Raw genomic sequence first — 19,646 nt, forward strand, 5'->3', positions numbered from 1 at the left:
TCACACAGATGCTCAGGACAGAGCTGTTGCCGCGATGAACCTCCACCAGTCCCCCTTGGTCCGACTCTGGCTCTGGGGACTGCAGTTCTGCAAGGAGGCCACCAGGCGGCGATAGTGCCCAACTGCGTTAAAAGTAGCCCCTAGACCCACCAGCCCTGTGCCTGGCCATCGCTGAGAGGAAGCAGCAAGGACCACGGCAGAGAGCATGGTGTCCCCCTTCTCCTCATCCCTAGACTCAGAGCCACGGGGCCCTGAAAACACTCCACCCAGACTCAAGTCAGAGGGAGAAGGCCCCGCTGCCCTGCCTGGAACCTCCAAGCCCTTCCCCTCTTACCTGGCCACGCACCAGAGCCCCGGATGCAGCTGCCTGGGTGGACTCCCACGGGTCCCCTCACGTAGCTCATGACTCACCCCCGAGGGACCTGCAGGTCTGTCTGCCGTGGCCAGTGTCTGCAGACACGCTGAATATCCATTGACGGGGGGCTGTGACACATGCCGTCTCCTTCCACACGACAGGTTCCCACACCCACAAAGAGGAACAAAGAAGTTGTTGTAAGGTCCTCTCTAAACCAGTCCCACTTTGTTCCTTTCACAGCACCAGTCAGGGATGGCCTGCGGGCCAAATCCAGTCCCTGCCCTGCTTTTGTCCAGCCTTGAGGAGGGCTGAGAAGTGTTTACATGTTTAAATGGTTGGGAAAAAAAAATCTAATTTTGTGACACATGAAGATGAAATGACCAGGGTGTGCCTGGGCAGAGACAAGGCCCCACGCTGCCCACGGAACTCCTAGGAGCTCAGGCCCCCATCCTGGCCACGGAAAGGCAATTCACTCCCCTGCCACTGTTTTTCCAAGACTGACCCAGGATTTCCCTTCTGTTCTACATCTGTCAGTAAATTCCCAGGAACTGGACTTCCCAGGAAAGCACCACTAGGGGCCCTTATTTATAATGTGCCCGCCACCCATGGAGCTGTTGTCCCCAACCTCTCATGGCCCCGTCCCCTGTATTTGATCGGGCAAACGTGACACGGCCATCCTGACCAAATGGAAAACTGCATCGAGGACGACCAAGCCATTTTTCCAAAACAGTTTAATTAAAAAAAGGTGAAGAATCTGAAAAAATTGGGGGGTGGGGGAACCCAAAAGAGCATACCGTGTGAGTCCACTGGCTCAGTCACAAAGAAACACCATCATCAAAAAAGATATTTAAGTTTAATACAAATTTTATACAAAGAAAATGTGAAAAAATACTTCCATATGCTAAAAGCAATTATGCTTCACAAATAAGGCCAGCTAGGCTATTTTTTTTTTTTTGACAACTGCAATTCACAAATGTTCTTTCTCTCCTGTTTTCTTCTAATACTCTCTTTTTATTTCTTCTCTAATATGGGTAACTAGCTGGAAACTGTACAGTTCGCATCCTCTTATCAACAATGAAGAGAAAGGAAACGAGACTAAAATGTACAACAGAAGGTACTGGAATGATATCGTACAATTAATTTTTCTCATATACATACATCACCTTTTTGCTTTGTTCAATGCTTCTTGTTTTACACAACATACAAAATGGTACTACAGCATACGTAGTGTAACAGACAGCACGGCGGTGTCCTGCGTCTTCTCACACTGCCTTTGTTTCATGCTGACATAAAAACATAAATAATACATACATGCTTCATCCCAGACTGAAATGTCCTCCGCATGCGTCTCGCCTTTGACTTTTCACTTCCGCAAAGCACGGCCCGTCTCCTACCAGGTGGGTGTGAGTGTCTTTAAAGGAACCACAAAGCAAAGAAAAGATCTGTTTCAGAGCTTCTGACTTGAACGCTCTCTAAGTTCTTCCCTTCTGCAACTGAGCTGAGCAGGGCTTGTTTCTAGTTGATATTCTGTAAACAAGGACATTGGTTTTTTTTTTCCCTTTTATAGGAGTAGAGTCATCATGGAAATCACATAAAATAAACGAGCTCCTCCACATGTCCTTCTGGTCCAGAGAGCTTGTCTTTTAAAACATGATAACACAGCATTTGAAAAGGGCCAATGGTTGGATGTGACGTGCCCACGACAGCACCGAATCTGTGCCGGAAACTCCTGATCCCAATGTGCTGTGTACAGACATAAGAATGGAAAACGGCTCACATTCCCCTGGGCATCCCAGGATGAGGACCTGTGGGCCACGGTGGTCCCCACGCCCTCTCCATACCACTGTGACAGGTGGGCTGGCTGACCATCCCTTCTCCAACATTCAAACATTCCTTTTGTTGTTGGGTGTGTTTCTTTTTTTTTAATTGTTTTTCCCTCTCTCTTTTTTTTTTATAAGTTAAAGTCAATACAAATATAAAAAGGGGAAGGTACTCTAGGCTCAATGACATCCACAAATTGTACATTATTTACATCTAAAGCACAGGTTTCATGTGGGTGGAACACTCCTCTGTCAAGGCTAATGCTGGACGTGACGTAGTGTGGGCTGCCCTCCGTGCCAGGTGCAAAGGCCAAGTCTGAATGGTTGGAATCCTCCAGTCTGAGGGTGGCGATTCTCCTGTCTCACATTTCTTTGCTGTTTCTGGTTTTCCTGGTGTCCGATTTTTTTTTCCTCCATGGGATGGGTGACTTGTGCCCCAACGTGTCCCTAGTCCCAGAAGGTGTCCAGCCGAGACTCTTTCGGGATGAGGCTCTTCGAACTGGTGCTGGCGTTGTGCTCAGAGCGTGCCGATCCCCGTTTCTCATCGCTGCCGCTCCAGCAACTGGACTTACTGCTCCGGGAATGGTCTGGGTTGGGGGGAAGTCAACCAGAAGGCAGGTTTTTAGCATTCCTGCCCACTTCCAGTGAATCAGAACCATCCCTGTGTGTGATCTGCACCTGCTTCCTGGTACCACCTTCCCCGCCCGACTCCACACAACACACACGGTCAAAATCCTGCCACCATTTACCGCCCTGAATTTGCGGGTCTGTGGCGTACACGGGCAGAACTTGTGTTTTTAGGATTTAACAAGAGCTGATTGGAAAAACAGGAGGGAATCATGCTCAGAGAGAATAAAGGTGAGTGGGGACAGGTACTAAGTTATCGAGGAAGGTACTTCTTGCGTGGCACCTAGGACCAGGCACCCCTCCTACACGACCACACACCAAGCACCCCATGCCCTTGTGTCCTACCTTGGCCACTAAAAAAGGCACTGAAATTTGGCATTCGATCTACTTACTTCTGCTAATGGAGTTTCTTTAATCAGTGTATAGGCAACTTGAAAAACAGACTTAGAACCAAACCACCCGAAGCAGAGGAGTGAGGACCAGAATGGTTAAGCCCAGCTGGGCTTAATGGTGAAGACCCACTGGCTCCCAGTAAGGACAAGCTTAAGGGTCACTGAAGGATGCAAGAACCAGAGTAAGACCTACGGGAGCTTCAAGGACACGTGCGCCACAAGGAGCTGCATCGTGGCTGAGGAAGATACGAGGACACTGAAGGAAGAGCCAAGTGAGGTGTCCGTCCCACTGTGACGGCCCCAGCCTGCAGGCTCAGCGGGACGGCTGCCTCTAAGAGACCCACCAGCACATCACTAAGACCCCATCATATCTTAGATCATTTACCCAGTTCAGACAGACTGGGACAAAACTTTCTTTTTTAACTTCTTGAGGTGGGGTGAGAATATTTGATTGAGAGAAGTCGGCTGTCAAGCTCAGAGACAGAATTGGAGTGAGGAACAAGGGACCGTATCATCGCCTAGGGGGTGACCTTTCTGGTGATACGGCAGGTATGTACGTGGTCCTGAGGTCTGTTTCTGCAAGATAAGTAGTGAAGAGAATGATCAAAGGATCTCCCAAGTAACATATTCATTCAGGAGAGAACTCTTCTTAGTCGCTTGCGTCGGTGACCAGAAGGGGGCAGTATTGTATTGTGGTGGGCAGACGGGGGTGGGGGCAGAGGGGCGCCAGGGTGGAGCCGTCTTACGGATCCTGAATCCACCGCTTCTTAAGCGTTCTTCCCTACTCGTGATGCCTACACCGTTAGTTCTCTGGAAGGTCAGTGATACAGCTGGTTATCACCACAAGGAGAAAATCCTACAACAATGCAATCAAGTCACACCCAGTCTCCCCAGCTCTGCTGAAGGCGGAGACCAGCTGGGCCACTTAGAAGAAACGGGAGCAGGGCTGAGCTCAGCACAGAAGCTGCATCCCAGAGCGAGGCTGGCCACCTGAGTAACTGCAGAGCCTGACTCCTCCCACGGACCGGACATGGGGCGGTGGCTGATTCGACCCATCGCTGCAGAGGACAATGGGTGTTAGTCTAGGACCCTTTCTGAAAAGAGCGAGGATGAGGCCCCTTCAAGAAGCCAGACCGGGGACTTCCCTGACAGTCCAGTGGTTAGGACTCCACCCTTTCACTGCCGAGGGTGTGGGTTCGATCCCTGGTCGGGGAGCTAAGATCCCACAAGCTGAGCGGCGTGGCCCAAAAAAAACCTCTTTTCCTACGGGGGTTTCCGATGGCCACCAGAGGCAAAGCTAAGAAGAAACAAGGCAAAGCAAGACCCATCACTCAGGAGAACAGGAGAAGACACGCCCACAAAGAAAAACACACACAGACACACATAAAACGAGCCTTCCGCGCACCGGGAAAAGTTCCCCGGCAGCTTCCGTGAGGCGGGGTCATACTTACACTTCTGGGCTGGGTAGCTGGGGTGCGGCTGGTGGTCTGTGCTGGTTGGGACAGAGGCGGGTTGCTTGTCACACCTGTTGCTAACTGAAGAGATAGCACAGGCAGCCTCAGAGTCTGGTAGAGGGCTCAGATCCGCACAACCCCAAGGCCTCGCTACTCTGCTCAGCAACAGGCTACACTGGTCTTAGCGCTGGGTGGCTGCTTTGTTGATGTCCCCATTTTCCAACTTAACGCGTTCACAGGAGACTAAGGCTTTTAAAAATGCATATTAAACCATGAACAGGATCACGGGACACAGCACGGCATTACAGGTGGGAAATATGGCGTACAATGACATAACAGCAACTACGCAAAGCCATAAATTCGCAGAATTTTGAAAGCAAAATTCTAGGGACCACTAGCTCTGCCAAGAGCTTAATTCAGCCAGGGCGAGGGGAGGCACCAGCACCACAATTTAGGTGGAAAGTTCCACCCAAGGAATCCAGATTCTTCAGGGCAAGTAATCACTGATCTACTGCCAAGGCTGATGACAGAACAGGCAAGAGAGGGCGACGGAGGTGCATGTGGTGAGAAGGACTGAGGAAGAGGCTACAGGTGAGATATCAGTGCGCCACTCCCCAGCCATGACGGAAGGACACCAACAAAAAATATCTGAGATGGAAAGAGTCTAGAATGTGTGATAGGAAAAGTGTCTCAATAAAATAACTGTCCTAGTGAAGAATTTGGGGGAAATCATTGAAGGTATGATAAAGGAAACATTAAAAAGAAAAAAAAAACAAACTCCAGGGGAAAAGCAAGGCTATATACAAAGGTGGAAATGTAATCGCAGTGCACATCTGCAACAAATGGCACGACCAGAACGATGGAAACACAGATTATCCTATGTCAATTTTTTAGGCTCAACCAACAGCCGAAAGCGAGAAGACCCAACGGAAGTTACAGGAGAGACGCACGTGTCCTCCACCTTGGTGACGGGAGAGTCAAAGTGGGAAGATGGCAAGTCTGGATACGACGGGGGTAGGAGAGGTGAGGGAGGTTGTGGGCACCAAGAGAGGGCGCAAGAGATACCGTCCCCAGCTGACGGAACAAGAACTAGGGAGCAAGTGCTCTACTTGACCAACGTAACCCACAGGCACATCAAACAGTGACGTAAGTAGTTTGGGAGGAGGGCGAGTAGAGAGGTGATAAAAGACCCCAATTCTCATCTTTTAAAGCCAGAAGTCAACAAGCAACGTCTAGATGAAGTCCAGCAATAGAAGCAGGGGGAAACACGTTATTTACAAATAAGGAGGTTAAGTGCCAGATGTACCCAAAGACAGCCATGGAGACTGAGAGCGGGAACTGTTTTTCCCAGTACAGTTTTAGTTTCTCTAACTACAGTCATCCCTTGGTGTCAGGGATCGCACAGGGGATTGGTTCCAGGACCCACCACAGATACTACATTCCGTGGACACTTAAGTCTCATGGTCGGCCCTCCATCTCCAAATCCACGGATTCAACGAACCACAGATCGTGTAGAACCGTGCTGACTATGGGAAAAGATCCACGTATACGTGGACCCGTGCAGTTGAAACCCCTTCAAGGGTCAACTGGATATGCGTGCATTGCTTTACAATCTTAAAATGAAGAGACAAGTGAACAGGAAAGGCCCACGCCCACCTCGAGGAAGCTCCTTCCCCCTACTAAACCTTCCTCCCTCCCGACTAGACCCTCATCTTAACCAGCCTAGTTCCAGAAGTCTATAAAGAGCTCAGAAACCTCAGTGTTTGTAAACCTTTGTAAAGCCCACGTTCCTCCACGAGATTCCATCTACACTGTCAGCAAGCAGTGAGCGCTAGCAGAAACCATTAGACGTAAGAGGAATCAGAAAACCAGCCAGTCTGTCTGCTCTGCCGCCAACCATCACCCAGGGTGCTTTGGTGAGTAAACAGGGGAAAGTGAGAAGTCTGGAGCTCGCTGTCCTGACCTGGCCTCCAGTGACCTCCCGCTCGGTTCCCTTCGGCCCACACTCCAAAGTAACACGGCAGCACTGCCCGAAAAATGTTTTTTCCTCCAGCTGCTGACAATGTGGGGCCTTTCCCTCCCTCCCTGCTTTCCCCCATCTCATCATTAGCCTCCTCGGGACGATAGCCTCCCCACTCCCCAACCCCGGCGCCAAGTCACCAGTGTCTTCCAGGCTCCTGGCTCCCTCTCTCCAACTCCCCTTTCCACCCCCTCGGACACCACGGTGCTTCAGGTCAAGAAGGATGGGGAGGTCAGCCAACAACGGCCCGTGGGCCAAATCCAGGCCAGTGCCTGTTTTTCCAAGTACAGGTTCACGGGAGCACAGGCCCGCCCATCTCTCTGTGTGTCATCTGTGGCTACTTTCATCCGACAACGGCAGTCGAGCAGTTCTGACAGAAACTGTGTGGCCCTCGAAGCTTAAAATATTTACTCTCTAGGGCTTCCCTGGTGGGACAGTGGTTGAGAATCTGCCTGCCGATGCAGGGGACACGGGTTCGTGCCCTGGTCCGGGAAGATCCCACATGCCGCGGAGCGGCTGGGCCCGTGAGCCATGGCCGCTGAGCCTGCGCGTCCGGAGCCTGTGCTCCGCAACGGGAGAGGCCGCAGCAGTGCGAGGCGTGCGTAGCGCAAAAAAAAAAAAAAAACATTTACTCTCTGGTCCTTTACAGAAAGTCTGCCAACCCCTGGGCGAGGTAACATCTCATCCACCTCGGAACTGAGGTACGACGCATCTCCCAACCACCTTCCTGCACGCAAGCTTCCCTGTCCCAACAGATTCCATACTCCCAGGGCATCACTCATCTTCCCAAGGCCCGTTAATCTTCCCACATGGATCGCACCACTTTGCTGCTCCAAAACCTCAACAGCACTCCCTGTCTGCAGCAATATTTCCACCTTGAGCCCTTCTCACTCCACCTTTGCAATTGTGACACGTCCACTCAGTTCGTGCTGTTATTTTAAACTCATTTTCAACTTAAGTCAAACAGAAACTCTTATATCATCACCAAAAAGCAGGAAAGCAATAATACCTGCCATACATAGAAGACAGCTCTACAAATCAACATAATGAAAACCAAACTGTAGTAGAAAGTTCTAGGTGGGCGCCACGCTGCTGAAGTTAAAAAGACAGGTATCAAAAAACAAAAAAAAGAAGAAGAAGAAATCAAAGGGATGAAGAAGATACCTTAGCACCAAACTGAACTTGTTCTCAGAGATGTAACCAGAGGACTGAAGGGGGAGTGAGAAGTGAGTTTTTCCAACAGGTGGTTCAATCGTATTTAATGCCAAGTTCGTGAAGTCAGCTCGTGTCACTCCCCCTGGTGCACCCCGAACCTGAACCCCACTTTCCAGTCCTTCAGGAAACTTTCTCCAGCCACCCTAACAAAGGACATCCCTTCTTCCTCTATGCACTAAAAGAAAATGTTTGGTTTTCAGTTGAAGAGAAGGACCCGGCAGAGAGAAAGATCCTAGAGCTGAAGGACCTTGAATTAAGCAGAACTGTCCTCACTGAAGACACCTTCTCTGAACCCTTCTGGAATGCCCTCAAACCAGTTTAGGAGGGTGCAGGGGAAAGACCCTTTGGGCTAGAAAAGAGGACAGCTCAAACTGCACAGAAGGGGAAAACCAAAAGTCAGTGTCAGAAAATCCCCCAGAACAGCCTACCAGGTTATCCCTCAAGTAGAAAGAGTTTTACAGAAAGATCATCTACCTAAAACTTTTCTTTTTTCCTCCGAATGCTCAAGTACCCTCATCCACTAAATGCGGGCATTGGGACCTCGGGGATAGTTTCACAGTTTCATTTCCTGTGGTCATTTCTCTGAGGGCAGAAGAACTGCCCAACCCAAATGCATCTTCTACGCCACCCCAGGTCAGCAACGGAACCCTAGGTCTTTGATGTGGTACCCCAAGAAATCAAACAAGTACAGGTAAATCCTGATCCGCTGACCCGCCCAGGGCACCCCCAAGGATCCCTAAGGACCCACAGTTTCAAAATCACAGCCCTACACCCTTCAGATTCTCCCTGAGGACATGGCTCCCCTCTGCCCGTGTGGACCGTGAGAGCACCATTCGCCCACCAGGGGGCAACATACCAGAGCCTTGGTTGGAGCCTAAGAGAATGGAGGAGGGCGTCTCCCTGGAGCCAGAAAGGTCGAGGGTCTAGAAATACAAAAAGAGAGACATGGAGGCAAGGCACTGGGGCCAATGCAGCCCCCCCAGGGAAGCCCAGGGATCCATGGGGGCACTGATGAGTTCATCACGGCCCCTACAGCACCCTCGTGCCCTCTGCCTGGCGTGCTCAGGCGGGAGAGGCCAGGTCAGCCGGGGGGCCCTGCACCTGTGCCCTTTTCTGCTCTACCTCCCCAAAACACAGCACTGGGGGCTCCTCACTCAACTCTAAAGCCGTGGCTTCAAGAACACTGGTCCTCAGCTCCCCTCTCTGACCTAACGCCCACCCCAGATTTCTGCCACATCCCGAAAGGAAGCACAGCCGTCCCTCAGCAGCCAAAGCGGGATGGTTCCAGGAGTCCCCGAGGGTACCAACACCTGGGGATGTTCCAGCTCCTTACACACAAAAAAGACCTCGTACGGTGAACACAGCGGGCCCCCTGTATCCGAGGATTTCGAATACATGGATTCAACCAAACATGGATGGAATTTCGGTTGGTTTGCGAGAAACCCACAGATACGGAGGGCTGACTGCATATTACATCAAATTATATTTTCTTTCACCTTAACCTCTTACTAGGCAATAATATCAATGAAATCAAAGGGTTTTAACTGCTGGGATGACTTGCTTTTTTCCTAATAGACAGGAAATAAATACATAATGACTACAAATGTAAAACAATGATCCAGGCGTCACCTAAAATAATGTTTGCGTGCAATTACATATACCACACACTGGGCAAGTAGGAGGTGGAACCTGTGTGTCCACGAGAGCAGCCACCAGCCTCCTGTGAACACCTGTATTGAAATTAATTATACTTCAATAAGATTTAAAATCCAGGTCCTCAGTCACACTAGCCACAGTTCAACCGCTCAACAGCTACACGCGGCTAGTGGCTCCCACACGGGGCAGAGCAGATACAAAACATTCCCATCATCTCAGAAGGTTTTGTGGACAGCGCCGCCCTACACACGCACCTTGTGAAAAGGAGCCCTGCTAAGACTGTCACCCCCATCTGCAGCCTGAAGACAGACAAACCTCCCTACAGCACAGGACTCACCGGGGTGGCGGGCATGGGGGCGGGTCTGAGACTCTGCGTGGCCCAAAGGCGTGTGGGATGGAGACTCACCGAGCCACTGTCCTTGCTTTTCTCGGCTGGCGCCTCCTTCTCTTTCGAGCTGCTGGTTTCCGGGGGGGCTGCCTGCGTGTTGGAGGAGGTCCCCTGGGATGACTTGTTTAGTGTTTCTGTGTTCACCTCGGCGTCTGCTTCCTGCTGAGGCGCGGTCGCTGAGGGCAGAAGGGGACAGAAGCCAAGTATAAGCCAAGCGTGATGGCTCCCGGGCCCACGGGGAAGCCCGTTCTGCGCAAACCAACACCTGTGAGAGACGCAGCTGCCACCCAGGCCCACTCAGGGCACAAGCACAGGCCCAGGGTGGCTGGACCAAAGCTTTCCAGATGCAGGAATTCCAGACTGTGCGTGAAAATACGTTCATTTCTAAGAGTCTGTGATTCAAGTTTTATTAAATCATTCTGGAGAGAAAGAATGTTCGTGAAACAAACACCCTGTAAACTGCTGTTCCAATTACTCATTTCATCATTTCTAATTTTAGACCAGTTTTCACCCCATGTTTTACCCTATAACAGCAGAGCTGAGCGCTTCTGACAGACCACCCAGGCCACAAATCCTGAAATATTTACTCTCTGGACCTTCATAAAAAAAAGCTTACCCACCCCTGCTCCAGAGCTTCTCAAATTTGGGTCATTCGTGTATCACCTTTGAAAAACTTGCCAATCTGTAGATATACTCCCTTATCATATTATTTATGTTACTTGTATTTAACGTATTTATTTTATTTATTTTTGGGTGTGTTGGGTCTTCGCTGCTGCACGCAGGCTTTTCTCTAGTTGCAGCGAGTGGGGGCTACTCCTAGTTGCAGTGCGCGGGCTTCTCGTTGCAGTGGCCTCTCTCGTTGTGGAGCACAGGCTCCAGGCGCGTGGGTCCCAGCAGCTGTGGCTCGTGGGCTCTAGAGCGCAGGCTCAGTAGTTGTGGCGCACGGGCTTAGTTGCTCTGCGGCATGTGGGATCTTCCCGGACCAGGGCTCAAACCCGTGTCCCCTGCATTGGCAGGCGGATTCTTAACCACTGTGCCACCAGGGAAGCCCTGTTATCTGTATTTAAATAAATTATTTGAAATGGAGACTTTTATTTCTAAGCATAGAAATCTAACATTAACCATAAATAAATGCTAATTGTAAAATAATCACTAATAAATACTCTTAATAAATTCTAACTAGACAGTGTTTCCTGCTGGAGTCTCCTAGCCTGGCATCTGCTTGCTCTGTATTAGAAAGAGATTTCAGGGGACTTCCCTGAAGTCCCCACCGTGCGCCACAACTACTGAGCCTGCGCTCTAGAGCCCGCGAGCCACAACTACTGAAGCCTGCGAGCCACAACTACTGAAGCCCACGTGCGTGCCCAGAGCCCGTGCTCTGCAACAAGAGAAGCCACCGCAATGAGAAGCCCTCGCACTGCAATGAAGAGTAGCCCCTGCTCGCCGCAACCAGAGAAAGCCCGCGCGTAGCAACGAAGACCCAACACAGCCAAAAATAAAATAAATAAATAAATTTATAGAAAGAGATTTCAAAGACCGATTAATTCCAAACCAACACTTTTTCCTTCACATGAGCACTGGGATCCCTTATTTAACACTATGAGTCCAGGATGGGCTCCATTGTAGGGGGCTCTCCTGTGCATTTTGCAGGGTGTTTAGCAGTATCCCTGGCCCCTGCCCTCTGATGCCAGCGGCACCCCCCTCAGTTATGACAACCACGAACGTCTGCAGTCATTGCCAGTGTCTTTGGAGAGGGGACAGAGACAAAAACTGCCCCCGGTGGAGAACCAACCACGGCAACTCACATGAAACTAAAGTGATCCTCACAAGCCCCGCACTGTGGCGAGCAACACTGTGGCCAAGGAGACCAGAGGTTCAAAACCCCTGTGTCTGCAGTCTCGGCTCCATGTCTGTGTGCTGCTCTCCCGTGTGTTAAGAGCCACACAGGTGGTGAGCGAGCATGACGAGGGCCCTGTGGTCCAGGGGGAGCCAACAGCCCACCCTCCGCAGCCTGGGCCAGGAGGTGCCCCCGGGGCCCTACCTGACTGGGTGCAGGACTTCATGTGCTCAGGCCAGTGGGCCTGCTGGCAGGGGTAGTCGCAATAGCTGGTGTTCCAGCAGCAGTAGAAGATGGCCTCCTTCTTGCAGTTGGCGCACCACTGCTTCTTCTTGGTCTCGTCCACCGCCTGCTGCTTCTCCAGCTCCAGCTGCTTCTTCACCTCGGCGATGAGCCGGTCCCGCTCCTGCTCTAGGCTCTGCCGCATCTCAGCCATGGTCAGCTCTGCCAGGGGAGGGGAGGGGGGAGGAGAGGAGAGGGGAGGAAGGGGAGGGGAGGAGGAGGAGGAGGGGGAGGGGAGAAGGGAAGGGGGAGGGGGAGGGAGGAGAGGACAGGAGGGGAGAGGAGCAGATGCCAGCTTCATCACCTGTCCCCCGGCCCAGGCCGTGGGGTCATTCACACCAGGTCAGAACATGGATTCCAATAGACTCGGGTGTGGATCCTGGCTTGGAGATGCCCTGGCTGTGTGATACCCCCTGGGTGAGTCACCCATCCTGCCCGAGCCCCAGTGTCTACATCTGTAAGATGGGCATCCATCATGCTGACCAACAGAGCTGCTTGTGATAATGAACGTCAGGTGCCAAGGATGCAGATAAGGGGGCCGCGTGGGGATTCTGCAGGGAGCCCTCAAATAAACCCTTGAAATGATTTCCACTAAACTCACTTTGAATTTTATCATTAGTTTAAGGCTTTCTTTCTATCAAATACTTACATAGCACCTACTATCTGTAGGCACTGTTGTAAGCACTTTATAAACATGAACTCCTTTAATCCTTTATACTACTAATCCTATGAGGTAAGCATTACTATAATACCCCTTTCACAGATGAGGAAACTGAGGCACAGAGCTAATAAGGGCAGAGGTGGGGCTACAACTTGGACATGCTGTCTCCTTGGTGTGTGGCTCTAACCTACCAGACAGGGCATCGTGACTGACCATTAGGCTAATAAAACAACTATCAAACTGCTCACACTACTGAGATTTCTCTCAATTTTATATCAGACAACAAGTGCAACACCTGGGAGCAACTTGCACACCGGAATAAAAGAAAAATCAATGGTTCCTCGATTCCTTAAAATCCTCTTCCTGAAATTAAAAACAAAAAAAAAAACAACACCCTCCAAAAATCCACCAATAAAGAAAATTAACCCCTGGTAAAGATAAAAAGCACTTGTATCCAGACACAACGTTTCCAACTAGGAGCCTGCCAACCATGACAAGCTCTGTCCAGCCCACATGTATTTTTTCAAATGTGTGGCCACTATTTTTAAATGAAACGATTCTGAATAAAAATAGATTCCTTGACTTTACAAGAAAAACAGGAAGAAGTGACAACATTCCAATAAACTTCCCTCCTGGCAACAAGGGAAGGAGCAGGGTGGGGGCTTTCCTGGTAGGCTTCCAAAGGACTGGAGTTTGCGTGATGTAAACAAGTATCACCTGCAAGCAGGTGGGCACCGCCCCACCCCGCCCCCCGGGTCTGCCTCCCTAACAGAACCTCCCGGTTGCCAGCGTTCTGACTCTGAGGCTGATACTACTCAAGGGTCTGAAAGAAACTGCTCTGCCTTTGGGGGGAGACCCTTTTACAATATACCCACAGAGCAGTAAGCGAAACATCAATCTTATCTACAATCCATGGACCAACGCCCTCGCCATGACGTGGGGCACACAGGAAGCATCCAAAACTTTAAGATGCCCAACGGTCAGTGGTTACAAGGAGGAAAGTCTGGACGTGAACTACAGCTGTGTGAGTTTGCACGTGTCTGTGCCTCAGTTTCTGCTGGAAATAACAGACCCCTTTTTATCAGAAGGGTCTCTGTGAGAACTAGCTGATTCGTGAAAACTTCAGCTGGCTGCTGGAACAAGGTCAGAGCTCATACGCAGGAGCTGCTACCAAGGCTGTCGTGATGACCTTGTTGCTGGTGTTGGTATTCTGAAAAGAGGAAAAGGAGGGTGCCCTCCAGCTCCATCCTTCATATCTGGTTTCTCCAGGTCAGACTCTCCAGGATGCTGTGGTCTCCCCACCAGTGGTGCATCCCCCTGCCCTACTTTTGATTCAATTCACATCTGGGTCAAACGGCAGAGGTGCCAAGAAGCTCACATCCAGAACCTTCCACAGTGCAGACCAAGTCAGCAGGACTTACCCAAGTTGTGTTTCATTTCCGAGAGCTCCTGCTGGTGCAGCCACTGGAGCTTCTCTATCTCAATCCTCAGCCTGCGAATCTGTAAGGAGAGAGAAAGACTTCTTACAAAGTGCACCCGGGTGCCTTTTACCAACAGGGCTCGGAAGCTCCAGCTCTCATTACAGGGTTAACGTCATGTGCTGAGGCAAAGAGACAGCAGCCTGTGCTGGCCTCCCCACAGCTGCAGTAAGAGAGGTGGGCGCCAGTGGGTTAACCCAAATTCGGGAGAACTTCTGCTCCAAAAAGCCAAATACGGGTCGGCTGTCTTTTCCAAGAAATGCTCTAGGAAAAGCCACTTAAAGTAAGAAAAGAAGACCAGGTCTTCATGATAAATAGTATGCCACAGGTTTGAGGAGGATTTTGGTCTAAAACATGAAACAAAAACAAATGAAAACAAGCTTTATTGTATCTCTTACCTAAGATTTTGGGCACAGGGGTGGCATGATCATCCTCTTCAAAGTCCAGAGCTTAACATTTCTGGAAACCACAGGGCATTTTGGGGGGTAGGAGTAAATTGGGAGCCAAATTCGTTTGGAGGAAGGAAAATGTAAACCCAATGTGAACTGATACAAGGCTGTTGACAGGTTCTCAACTGGGATGATTTTTGCCCCCCTCCCTCCCTCCATGACACTGCAGTGCCTGGAGACATTATAGGTTGTTTCTGGCATCCCGGGGGTAGAGGCCAGAGATGCTGCTAAACGTCCCAGATGGACAGGACGGCCCTCACCACAGCGAAGCACAAAGGTCAGTAGCGTCAAGTTGAGAAATCCTCATTTATCAAACACAGTGGGAACAACTGTACTGTTTCACTGCAGAAAACACTGTATCTAATCGTGGGAGGGGGCTGCATATTACCTCATTAAAATCTGGAAAATTCTGGCACGTATCTGGACCCAGGGTTTCAGGTGAGACATTACGGATCCAATACTTTCCACTCCACGCCAGTTAAAATGAACAAAAAGGAACGAAGTATGGTAGCAGGTGGGGGTGAGGATGGGGAAGTTTTTCTGAGTTCTTGTTTGACGTCCTAGCACAATCATCAGGAGGGTCACATTAGCAAAAATACCCAAGGAGATTCACCATTTCTCTTGGGACCTCCCTGAAACCTTTACATTCATGCGGTTCTCTGTTGAAGGCCTATAGGGACACCTTCCTGGAGATTTTTTCCTCTTCGTCTGGGTGCCAGCCTCACCCTGCCAGGTCGTCAATGGCTCTGCCTGTGACTCCCCCCAGTTTTCCATCATGACTTTCAATGACCTCTAGAAGTCCTGCCATTGTCATTTCCCGTGGTGACCTGTTTGCATCGGGCTTGCAGGGAATTAGCCTGGGAGGGAAATTCAGGGAGGCTTTTTTTTTTTTTTTTTTAAATAAATGGTCACTTCCTAAGTGGACATTTCAAAGTTTTAACCACGCTCTTCTCTAAGCAATCGCCTAAATTAAGGAGGCTGGGGATACACATTCCTGGACAACAGGGATCACCTGTATAAAAAAGTCCAAACTTTGGGAGAAGATGAAGGATCCAATTTTACATGGGGTCAAAAGCACTACTGTCCAGTCTCACCAGAGGAATAACAACTCAAGCTCTGGTTTTGGCTGTATGAGTAGAAGTGAAGTGATTGCACAGAGCAGGGTGTGTCTGCAGAGCGCCAGCTTCCTAGCAAAGTGAAGAAATACCCTCACCACAAACCCCCATCAGCAGAGCGAGCCTGGTGACCAGACAGGACCCGAGAGGGATTTCCAGAGAAGCTTCTTCACGGCGCCCCTACAGCAGCCCATAAAACACTCTTAGCAAATAGGGAACTGAATGTGTCATCTCTGACCTCGGCTATTGTGCTTCCAGTAGTGTTTTTAGAAAGGTCGTTATATATTTCCGTCATTGTGCCTTTTATTGCATCCATCATCTGAAAGATAAAAACAGAAATGATTCAGGTGATCGCTTCCCTGAGGCTTTTTCTAGATGACATACATCTAAAATTTATCTGCATAAAGCAGTGGTTTCTCCGCTGGGGGTGATTTTGTCCATCCTGGGACACTGAGCATTTTGGGTTGTCATGGCTGGTGGGGGAGGGGGAGGGGGTGCTGATGGCATCGAGGAGGTGGAAGCTAGGGATGCTCAAAACACCCTACCGTGCTCAGAAGGGCCCCTGCAACAAAGTTATCCAGCCCCACGTGCCCCTAGTGCCAAGGTTGAGAGCCTGGTACGAACCAGACAGGGTAGGAATCACCCACGAGTTCCCTGTGCCGTATCATGGGAGTAGTTCACAGCCATAAAGCTAATGTATAGCCACAGGTTAAAGTGGGGAGGATGAATTTGGCCCCAAGATGGTTTGGCCAGCACGGTGGGCTCAAGGGAGAGACTGTTTTGTCGCTGTTGGTTTTTTAAAATTGTTTCTCCTTAAAAAAACTATCATTTTACCGAGATATTCATATACCATACAATTCACCCATTTACTATGTACAATTTAACGGCTTTTAGTCCATTCGGTGTTGTACATCCATGACCACAATCAATTTCAGAACCTCTTCATTACCCCAAAAAGAAACTCTGCTCCCCGTGAGCCTTCACCCCGCAATAACCACATTACCGCCCCGCCAGCCTCTGATAACCACAAATCTGCTTCCTTGTCTCTAGATAGAATCTAGATCATTTCATATATGTCGGACTCACACAATACTTGGTCCTCTGTGACTGCCTTCGACTTCGCAGAAAGTTTTCAAGATCTGTCTGTGCTGTATTCCTTTTTAGGGATGAATAATATGGTCCACTGTGTAGATCTAGCTGGTTTGCTATTTTAATGCTTTTGGTCGGGGCATCCACTGCCTTTCCAGTTTCTTTCCCATCTTCCTTTTCTTTAACTATTTGACCCCTGAGGGCATCAGCAAGTCTGTGGCAACAGCTCCCGTCCACGCAGCAGGCACCCAGGTGGCTGCTGACGGAATGTGTTTGCAGGGTGGGTTTCTCTTCTATCTGCCACTTGGCCACTGACCTCCCACATCACAGGAGGAAGAGGAGGGGACAGGAGACGAAACTAGGTCTCAGATCTGGCCTGGCCGCTGCCGAGGACCCCCTGTGCTTTGCAGTTTGTTCCAATTCAGTAAGAAGGCAGGACAAACAGCACCTTCACATCTGATGCCCGAGATCTGTTCTCACTGTTACATCTTCTCATCCACAACTCTGAGCCTCGGTTTCCTCATGTATAAAACAAGGATAATAACAGTGCCCCCCTTGTAGGTACGCAAAAGGATTAAATGAGAAAACCACAAGAAGACTGTGGTTCGGTACCTGCTGAAAGAGTGAGCAGGTTCTGAACCACAATTCAGTGTGGTTCCTGAAGAAATACCTGTTTGTCTCATTTTCACAGAAAAATTAATTCACGTGAACATGTAATTGCAAAACTGTTCCCAACCCCCAAATGAGTAACCCCCAATTCACCCCAAAATGCGAGGAAAATGAATAAATTATCTGTTGAGATTTCCGCCCCCAGCTTGTTGCAGGTGCCTCAGGGGGACCCTGCCATTAAAAACACTTTGTGCTTGGGCTTCCCTGGTGGGGCAGTGGTTGAGAGTCCGCCTGCCGATGCGGGGGACACAGGTTCATGCCCCAGTCCGGGAAGATCCCACATGCCACGGAGCGGCTGGGCCCGTGAGCCATGGCCGCTGAGCCTGCGCGTCCGGAGCCTGTGCTCCGCAATGGGAGAGGCCACAACAGTGAGAGGCCCGCGTACCACACACACACAAAAAAAACACTTTGTGCTTTATGGTCAGTCACTCTGTATGGGCCTCCTTACCCACATCCATTTAAAATATTAAAACAAAATTGCTTTACAAGAAAACTTCAGAAAGTGGATGAAATTCAATCCTTTACTAATGCCATAGTTACATTCCATTTTAAAGAAATCATGAATTTGCGGACTGACCTTCATTCTTACTTCCAAATATAGCAAAGAAGCCAACAAAGAGCCCTTCTGCCAAAACACACAAATCTGGGTCTTCAACTCTGGGTCACCTCAGACACAAGAAAGTTCATCAGCTACAAAACTATGTCACTGTGTTCATTTTCTTAGCTGCAAAGAAAACGTCTGTCAAAAAGTTCATTCTTCAATTTTGCTCTAAGAGTGAAGGGGGCAACAGTAGGGGATGGAACAGAAGTGGCTGCAGGAGCTGAGAACACTGGTTTGCTGCAAACCACTAGCCAGAGCCGCAAAGCATCCTCAGTTTTCTCTTCTGTAAATAGACAACTTGGACCAAATCAATGGAAGGTGATACAAAAAGTCAAATCAATTGCAAGCAGAACAAGAAGCCATTTGGGCAATACCAGACATTTTCTTAAATCAGTAATTTTGAAAATTACCCCGTTTCAATTTTCTTGCAATCCTACAACAGATCACATTAGGAAGAAAGGCTCCGTTTGGTGCCATTACGTCTTTAACACTTTCATCATAATCTCTCTCTTTAACAAAAGGAAGATGGATTTAAGCTTCAAGCCTTGACAAAGAACAGGACCTGGTGAGGTTAGACTTCATTTTATTTCAACTAGTTAAGTCAATTTAAATAAAAATACTAAGTCAATACTAGTTCAAGGTGATGAACAGGTAAGAAACGCTGAGGATGGTAACAAGTAACTAATACTTGAATCCTTCCTATTCTGAAACTCGGGGACTCTGTAACAATTCTCGTGTTTTATTCAAAAGGGGGCAGAAATACTAAATAAGAGACAAAGTTACCCCCAAGAAGCGGAGCTGCTTGAAAAAGCCACATGTAAGGACAATCAATGTGTGGACACGGGACAGCTGTGCTCAGCAGGCTTGGTGTGAATTCACAAGTCAGCTCAAAGGCAGGTTAAGAGCACACTCACTAGATCCTGGCGGCTACCATCCAACGCCAGCTTGCACATTCACTGATTATGTGACCCTGGACAAGCTGTGTGGCCTCGCCAGGTCTTAGTTTTCTCATCTATAAAATAGGTGTGCTTAACAGTACGGTCCTCATCAACCTGTCGTAAAGATTGAGTAAGGAACATATAAAACGTGCTTGGGACAGTGTCTGGGCCAGAGTCAATGCCATGCAGACAATGGCTCCTGCTAGTATCATCCTACCTAGTGTGACAGACACTCTGAGAAGGCCCCCCGTGACCTCAGCCCTCTGGGCTTTGTGCCCTGCTGTAATCCCCTCCAAGCATGGGCTGGCCTAGTGACCTGCTTCTAACCCCCGGAACATGGCAGAGGTAATAGTCCGTCACTTCCGTGATCACCTACATAAGACTGTGACTTCCATCTTGCTAGCAGGCTTTCTCTACCCCTTGCTGTCATGAAGCAAGCCGCCATGCTGGGCAGGCCACAGGGAAAGGGACTGAGGGTAGACGCCAGCCAACGGCCAGCCGGGAACTGAGGCCCCCAGTCCAAGAGCCCTCAAGGGAGTGAATCCTGCCCACAACCACCTAAGTGAGCTTGGAAGTGGATCCTTCCCCAGTCACATCTTC

The 19,646-nt window shown here is 49.6% G+C and overlaps 1 protein-coding gene across 14 annotated transcripts in view; it reads right to left on the bottom strand.

The window, feature by feature from the left end:
* Positions 1–1,151: 1,151 nt before the first annotated feature.
* ZMYND8 (zinc finger MYND-type containing 8) overlaps positions 1,152–19,646 on the bottom strand; it is a 126,445-nt gene continuing 107,950 nt past the window's right edge. For 7 of the 14 annotated variants that reach the window (XM_082856773.1, XM_082856779.1, XM_082856774.1 and 4 more), the window contains 7 exons: positions 15,988–16,068; positions 14,129–14,207; positions 11,969–12,208; positions 9,946–10,103; positions 8,740–8,806; positions 4,646–4,729; positions 1,152–2,762 (listed from right to left, as the gene is read on the bottom strand). In XM_082856773.1, coding sequence (XP_082712899.1) covers positions 2,623–2,762; positions 4,646–4,729; positions 8,740–8,806; positions 9,946–10,103; positions 11,969–12,208; positions 14,129–14,207; positions 15,988–16,068 — 849 coding nt within the window. In that variant the 3' untranslated portion in view covers positions 1,152–2,622. The remainder of the gene's footprint in view (positions 2,763–4,645; positions 4,730–8,739; positions 8,807–9,945; positions 10,104–11,968; positions 12,209–14,128; positions 14,208–15,987; positions 16,069–19,646) is intronic. The other 7 variants (XM_082856768.1, XM_082856778.1, XM_082856766.1 and 4 more) reach the window with 3 other exon arrangements.

Source organism: Leucopleurus acutus (genome assembly GCF_964270905.1).
Source record: "Leucopleurus acutus genome assembly, chromosome: 16".
Taxonomy (NCBI): Eukaryota; Metazoa; Chordata; class Mammalia; order Artiodactyla; family Delphinidae; genus Leucopleurus; species Leucopleurus acutus.